We start from the raw sequence: 8,223 nt of genomic DNA, 5'->3' as shown, positions 1-8,223 counted from the left end.
TGCACAAGACCCAGTGCTGTTCCTGAGGTTGGGAGAAAGCCCTAGGCTAGCTGACACGCTGTGTGGGTGTGCCGGTCACACCATGTCTGTTCTGCCCGTGGCTTGCTCAGCTGGTGAGCTCTTCAGGACAGGCTCTATGTGCAGTGTTTAGCCCACCTGGGCCTCTTGGTGTTGCTATAATGCTAGCAACATGTAGGGGTTGGGTGTAGTGCCAGCAACTCGTTAAGGGCGGATACAGTCCCATTTATAGTCTATATAAGAAACCTTAAGAAGTCCAGCACTGCTGTCCTTGGTCTGGCCTGTGTTCACAGGCTGGTAATCGCTGTAACCATGTGAATATCTACCTGCTTCCTCTGCTGGAAAAGGGCAATTTCCTTTCTCTTTAAAGTGCTGCTAAGATCGATGAGGAAATGTTGTCAATGAAGGATCCTCCTGGGAGCACTGGGTGGTAAAAACTGGAAGTCAATCTCATCTGTGTACTTGTGGGGTATATATTCCACTCAAGTATTATGTGTTTTCTTAAATGTTTCCACCTTGTCTGAAGAGGACACAAAAACACAGCAAGAGAACATGCAGAAACTGCAGCTGGTTTCTTATTTAAACCTGATTTCTCAACACAGGCAATCAAATCTGTTGTTCCATGCTTTTGCCCAACAATGTATTGAAGTGGGTAATTCTTTTCTGTATCATATGTAAGTACATTGTATATTTTGTTAGGGTAATTTAGACCATACCGCGACTCTTGTAATAACAGCATGAAATAACCAACAGGTTGAGCTGACTGCACTCTAAAATAACTTTTTCCTCTTTTTCCCTCCTTTCCACTCCATCAGCTGTAGATCCCAGCATACATGCCCTGTTAAAACAGCCTGACTGAACCAGCATCCTCACTAAGGGGCATTTCTGATCCACGGCTTTCAAGGGGAGCAGCTGGAACCTTCTGGGGAATTGCCTCTTCATTGCAAAAGGCCAGAAAAAGAGGAGCCTTCTCCCAGAAATCATTCTCTACCCTTGCTGCTGCTTCTTCCACTTCTTCCTCCAAGCAGTTAGGTCCTCAAATCCAGCTGATTCCTACAAATAGGTGGGGTTTGATTTTTTTTAAATTATTCTGAAATACAGCTTTATGGACAATTTCTAAGGGCATGGGGGACCAAGGTAAAAAGTACCACAAAGCCTACAATCTCATCATCTCTCTCACCCCCCTCAAGTGGAATAAAATAAGTTCCGGCTCAGAATATTTTGGCATCACAAACTATCACTCCATGTGCCCAGGGACCAGCCACGCCAAGTCGCAGACACCTGTGTTAGGGGTAACTACTGCTAATGTACTTTTGACTCAAGAAAGGAGGGGGGACTACAGCCCCCCAGAAGAACATGAGAGAGGAAAATCCCACTGCAGGCTTTCCCTTCCTGCATGGTGCCTAATACAAAGGGAGGTTGCTAAAGCAGCAGTTTCTCCCAGCTGACTAGACCTAGTCATGCACACAGGCTTCGTGCTGAATCAGTATCAGCACTGTCAAAAAAAGATGGAAAAAGCTTCTTCCTCTACTTACATAGCTTTGTCTGCTCAGCCAGCACCTCTGGGAGCAGCAGCTCTGAATTCACTCAGTCCTGGTCTCTGACATTTCCTGCAGCTATCCAGACCCCTGGGGAGAGTTCCTCCACAGCTCCACTGGAACCATTCATGAAAATCATCCTCTTAAGAACTACAAAGAAATAAGATACTCAGCATCAACCCACCCTGACCCCACCAAAATAGCTTCAGGTTGAGGTCTTCAGCAGCTTGAATGATGCTGTGCTGCTGCCGCGGCAGCACAAGGCTCTCGCAGGGTGCCCAGGGTCAAGGGCAGTCAGGCGGCTTCTCACCACAGCACCTTGCAGCAGCCGTACCTGCAGGGCCTCTGTGGCTGCGTGTCCTGAATGGGTGGCAAAAAATAGCCTTTACTCCTGCCTTGTGGTCCAGAAAAGAGAAGAGGAAAATGCTCGCCTCTGCCAAAAACCCGACTGTGCAATCTGAGTTGCCTTGGAGGGCCAGGAAGAGCTGGTGCCTGCTAGCAGCACAGCTGTTAGCTTTGGATTTGAGGGCAGAAGGAGGAAGATGATGGATGGGAAGGGACCACTCCATGGTAAGGGAAACCCTGTTGCAGGCAATCTACCTTAGCAGCCAGGTGGAAACATGCCGGTATAGTGAGATGCCCCACAGGCCAATGTTCCCAGCTGGCTTTTGCATTTATTTCTATCAGCATATCAGCCAGCTAACCTCAGAGTTCAAAGCTGTTGCCCTGTGGCAGAAGAGAACAGTGTGTCCTGAACAGCCCACGAAAGGACACAGCACTCCTGGGTGAGATATGCAGGTAGAAGGCTGGATACCAGTGAGGAGGATTGCTTTTGACTATTTTTTTCAAGGTTTATTTGTTCCCTGCGTTGATACCGATGCAGATTCATTCCAGTTCAGAAGCTGTCACGTAGGGAGAAAGGAAATAACACAATCTGGCTCCCCTCTTTTGGCATCTGAACAACATAGTTCCTCACGAGCACTCAAGAGGCCAGCAGCATGTAAACGCTTTCCCTCATGGTGACACAGACAGAACTTTTTGGTACTAGAGTAACCCCCTTCCTTCCTTTGACCAGCCACAGCTGCACGTACCTTTGGTGTAACATCATGGTTATGCAATGCTGACTCTCCCACTTTGCTCTTATTGTACCTCTGTCATATTTGTGCAAGCAGAAGCTGAGACGGAGCCTGGCAACAGCCTCCGAGAGCCCAGACTTTTCCCAGCTTTCCTATTCTGAGCCTGCACTGCTCCCACCGGCATCAGAGGTGAGCTGGGAGCACTGAACACCATTAAACTGCAGCCCAGGAGGGCACAGTTTTCTCCGGCCTCTGTCCAGAAGGAACCCGGTAAGGCATGAACATGTGGGCCGCCCAATGCACTCATCCACATAAATGATGCAGACTTTGCTGCTGGGACAAGCACTATTATTTACAAGTAGATCTAGGCTCGCTGCATCTCTGGATCCCCCTCCTTTCTAGGTCACCATGACTTCCGCAATCATCCAGTTCACCAGGACTAATGGAGCACAGATGTACTCTCGAGGGAGTGAGCATGAACCAGAACCCTCTTCTCTGGAACGCTTCTCAGGAAGAACCATCCCCTCACCATCACGTATCCCAAAGTACCTAAGGAGAAGATAGAGCAGGAAATTAAGCTGAAGAGTGAGTTCCCAGCATTTTTGCTACTTTATCCCTTTAAGGCTCTCAGGCAAGATTTATGATCACATCTTCTTCAGAGGAAAACAGTGTTGTGCTAACAGGTAAGCAGGAAACAACCACAGTGAGATACAGATCTGTAATGCTTTAATTAAAGCACAGGTAAACAGTGTGCTGGTGCTTGTCCACAACAACTGAGGGATCCAAGTGCACAGCGGCAATAAAAGGTGCAGCCTGCCAATGTGTAACTGGACTGTGTCAAGGCAGGAAGAAGAGATGTTTCATTCCAGACTGAAGACTAAAACGTATTAAAGAGAGAAATGAGACTCTGAAAGCATGGCCCAGGCAGATTCCCCCAGTGTGGTGGTAAAGACCCATGTTTCTGATTTACTACTTTTGTCAGGGAATACAGCCAGAACATAATCTGGTGACTGTAAGCAAAATTAAACTGGGGGGGGTTTGGCAGCACGGTACTGTCCATGCTGGACGGTGTGGGATCCTCCCTGTGACCCTGACAACAAAGCAACAGCAGGAAGCAGTGTGGTGCTGCTGGCCGTGGCTGTGATTGGCAACAAAAACACAGAAGCCTTTTTAATATTGCAAAGACAGAAATGAAATCCTTCTCCTCTTATGCAATGCTTGCCCTTCCTCAGCAGGGATCAAATCAATATGGGACCATGCAAAGTCAATGGTTTATTTCAAAGGGTTTTGAATTGGGCTTTGTAGGCAAAAAGGCATCAGCCTTGTTTCAAACTCCATGAAGACACATCGGTATTTCCATTCCACGTCTATTTGTAGGACAGAAATGTGACTTTGTTCCTCTTTAATCCTGTTTAAATGTTACACTATTTTAAAATAAGGTCTGTCAGGAAAAAACATTCAAGTCTAGGGCTGGAATTACCCTGGGGAAGCTTGGGGATCCTACTTGTTGGTGAACGAGAATCACCTTGAAGGAAGTCAAGAGCAACCTTGTAGCATTAACATTGTGTTTCCCCATCCTTTCTTTTGGCTTATGGTAGCACCTCAGCTGTACTTCTACAGGGGTGCTTTATGCACACACAAACATGCGTATGAATACACATGCAAGCATGTCATTACAACACAGCTACCAAACCATATCCACTGTGTTAGCAGTTTACTGCACGCCTTTCTGGAGGACAGCAGCAGCAGCAGAAAGAACTTTCGCATAATTTCTGGAGAAATCCTACAGTTGTAGGCCAACTTACATAACTGATTTAGTTCAACAGAACTGCTTTCTGCCTTTAATCTGCTCAACAGTTTATCTTTGCTGCCGTGATCGGTTGAGCTTTCTTTAAACCGTTACGGATTAGCGTTCTGCTATAACACGTTAAAAGCTTAGCTTTGTTTATTTTTGTCAAGAATGGGGGAGGGATATCAGGTTCAAATGTTCAGACAGCAGTTTATGAATGGCTGTTTTTCTTACATGGCAATCAATATATCCAGGTACCAAATACAAGGCACAGCTAAACGCTTCAAGAGACAGTACTAGTGGCTGGAATGAAAATATCTGTGAATTTACTATTTAAAAACAAAAAAAAAAAGGAACTGCATGAATTTGCGTAAGTATTTCAATCTATAAATACAAAATTTAATCCAGCATTCAAATAGTTCATCACGCCTATCAGCTCTGTATAGAAGACCAAAGAGTAAATATGCTGAAAACTTCATTAGGAAGGCTGGTTGAAGATTTTACTAAGTTTGCATTATTGATGTAATTTGGAGACAGAAATCCTGCCAAAAGCAATCTTTCTGTCATTCAGCTGCAGGCAAATAATAGACCATCACACATAAAACACCAAACAAATGGGACCTCAGCCACACCACTTACAAAGAGGTGTTCAGATAATATTAACCAGCTGTTCAGTGAATTTTCACAGTGGATTCATCAACTATGAAAGTGGATGATCTACTAGAAGACTACAGCATGAATTCAGGTCCAAATTTCTACTATAAATTGATGAGCACAATACACCAATTGAAACCAAATTCAACAATTAGCACACTTTTTTGACCTCTGTGTAATCAAAATGATTTGCAGATGCCAGCCTGGAATGGAGTAAGAGGTTGCGTTCCTGAGGGCTGGCAATAAACCTCTGGGTAGCTGAACACTATTCCAAGGAAACACTAATTCTGTGATCAGTCATGCTGGCAACCCTAAAACCTTGCAACTTTCGGATCGAAAATGAAGCAATTAGGCACTTTCACATTCCTAAGAGCAACACAGTCACTAGAAAAGTAGGAAAAAAAAGTGTCTAGTGGTGCTAGGAAAAAATAAAAACAGAGACCTCGGAAAGTAATTCAGAAAAGAGGAGGAAAAAAACCCAACTTATTTGCAATTTGTGTGCTGTTTGTTTTGCTTTCTTATTGGGAGAGATCTTTATTCTGCACATTCCAATGAATGGTCATTCACTATTCATTTATCTTCTTTCTGACAGCAAGTGAAGCACCATTCCAAAGCTTCAACATTCCCTTGATGCTGCTCTGGTTAATGCTTGCGTGCTATTTAAACAAAGCATATTCCAACCAAATCTGACTATATATGGAATTCCCTGACAAGTAAAAATTTGGATGCCCTACAAAAAAGAACCATGAAAACAGAATACACACACAAGCCCACAGAACACTCCAAACACCAACTCAACGTGTACTAAAACAGGCTCTTGGTGGCAAAGGTCAGGTACCCAGTGTGACCAACCATCTCCCTGAGTGGTACGCCACTTTTGAACTGCACAGTTCCTGGCTGCAGATTAGTGCACAGGCTACCTTGGTTTGATGTGCTGCTGCTGTCAAAGTCAGTGCTAGAATTATCCTCAGCTGCTTTTCCAAGGTCAGGGATTTGCAAGCTAATTGTCCTTACATTGTACACTCGGAGCAGAATTTCCAAGGTGTTAATCTCTGTAAAACCACATTCTTCCATCGCTAGGCAGGTTCTTTGGACTTGTTCGATGCAGGGGGAGAAAGAGCAAATGCGGCCACCTGCAAAACAAGAGAAGCAGTGGAAAAGAGGGCAAAAAACCAAAACAAAGCACTTTCAATCAAATTATCCCAGATGCCCATAGAATTTCTATCATACAAAGTGAAACCATTCTTCAAGAAAATCTCCATGAGGCAACTATGCAGGTTTAAAGTGTCAGCACAAAATCACACATGGACAACCCTACAAGATGCTTCAGACCCTTTAAAAACTGCATCAGCAAATTCATTGATTTTCCAAATCCAGCATTGCCCACCACACTTTTTCATGAAAAAAAAACCATTGAAGTTGATCCCTTTAGAGCAGTGACTCTTTTGGAATCACTATCTACTATTCTGGACTGAGACACCAAACTGAAGTTGGCACCTACACAAAGCCAGAAGTCATTCTCCACACACTGTACAGAGTTGCCTTCATTAGAATATAAGCGCGCACGCACACACCCTCTGACAAAAGCGGCTGTGTTTACTTGGGAATGATGGTATGCGTGTACAGAATAAAGTAATCTCTCCAGGCCATAGATGGAGTGCTGTTAAGGCTTCTACCCTTTTAGTTAAGCTGACTGGCATGTCTCCTGAGCATTAAAGTTTACTGGATATCACATGGGGCGGGTTTACAGCCAATGCTTCAAAACTATTCTAGGACAGGACTTTTAAGTGATAAACTAACACTTGTCTCCTTGTCTGTGCAGTTCAGATTTTTAATTCTAAATACAGAGTATTAATAGGCCCCCTACAACTTTCTGAGTCCTACAATGTCACCTTAACAGCTGAGAATAGAACGATTCAGATTTACTCTGAAAAGCCACAGCCAAATCAGATCAAAGAATTATAAGGACACTGTCTGCCATAAAGCCAGGGCATGTGCTTTCACCCAGGACATAGTGTCCCACAAGGCAACTGCCGTTCCTGAAAAGCTTTTGTGCTGGGGGAAGGAACACTGGGCAATGCAGCTTCAGCTATTGTTTTACTTACTACAATTAGATGAAAATGCTTGCTGACCTGATTTGCATTCCTTCCCAGCCCTCCCCCAGGCTCATCCAGTCAAGCCTTCCAACACCAGTTGTCTAAGTAGTTAAAGAACCCGTGCAAGTGAGAGCAAAGCATCCTGCTAAAAATAGAGGCTATACTGGGACTACATGAAGCCTGCTTTATCTCAAACTCCCCTTTTTTTTCCTTTTTCGTTTCTAAAGTCACATCTCTATAAAAAGAAAGCATCAGGTCTGAAAGCATCACTGAAGCACTCTAGTTACTGTGCAGCCATGATGTGCCGGGTACCGACTGGGGAAGAACACTTTCCAAGACCATTACAGCATACACTAAGTAGGATTTAATTTTAGTCCTGAAATAAAGTCTCCACAGCCAGGGGTTCTTATCATGCATCTTCAGAACGAAGTACCCTGGACAACTAATTCCCCGGAGTGACAATTAAAAAACTAATCTAATAATCATCTGCAAAATTAATGCTGGTATGTGTCATTATTAACCCGTTGATGCTGATTTAATTGCACACCTAGTCCGCTAGCTCCTGTGAAATTAGATTTATATGTTCATCAGGATAGCCAGAGCTACCAAAATGATTCTGGATCAGGCAGTTAATCTTTTCTGGCCAAAGCAATATACATTTCTACCACGTTTGTAGATATAAAAGAGAAAAGTTCAGCAAGAAATTTCTGTTACATAATTAGAAAGCTACGATGATGCACATATGTTACAAAGAAAAACGTTATATTCTTATTGTGTAGGGAACTGAACAAATGTCTAACTTAGCTAAATGTCAGTTCACAATAACTCTTTGTCTGCAAAGCAAGAACTTCCAGAGAGACCAGAGACTTACTATTTCATTCAGGCTTTTTGGTTTTGGTGTTTTATATTGCAATAAAAAAGGGAAATATATTTACATTTACAGTAAGACTGTTCTTATTTATTCTGAGTATGAGGGTTTCAAGATATGCTTAGGCTTTTGAATTCACATGCTGCAGATTTACAGTAAAAACTAAGAAGCCTGCACACAGCTG

The 8,223-nt window shown here is 43.6% G+C and overlaps 1 protein-coding gene across 4 annotated transcripts in view; it reads right to left on the bottom strand.

Moving 5' to 3' along the window:
* Positions 1 to 573: 573 nt before the first annotated feature.
* The window catches only part of TRMT61A (tRNA methyltransferase 61A), a 28,122-nt gene continuing 20,472 nt past the window's right edge, over positions 574 to 8,223 (bottom strand). For 2 of the 4 annotated variants that reach the window (XM_056345444.1, XM_056345446.1), the window contains exon 4: positions 3,342 to 6,208. In XM_056345444.1, the coding sequence (XP_056201419.1) occupies positions 5,880 to 6,208 (329 nt within the window). In that variant the 3' untranslated portion in view covers positions 3,342 to 5,879. Of the gene's footprint in view, positions 3,182 to 3,341; positions 6,209 to 8,223 lie in introns of those variants that run through there. The other 2 variants (XM_056345447.1, XM_056345448.1) reach the window with 2 other exon arrangements.

Source organism: Falco biarmicus, chromosome 7 (assembly GCF_023638135.1).
Source record: "Falco biarmicus isolate bFalBia1 chromosome 7, bFalBia1.pri, whole genome shotgun sequence".
Taxonomy (NCBI): domain Eukaryota; kingdom Metazoa; phylum Chordata; class Aves; order Falconiformes; family Falconidae; genus Falco; species Falco biarmicus.
The sequence above is the reverse complement of the archived record's forward strand: the minus strand, read 5'-3'. Positions and strand labels throughout refer to the sequence as shown.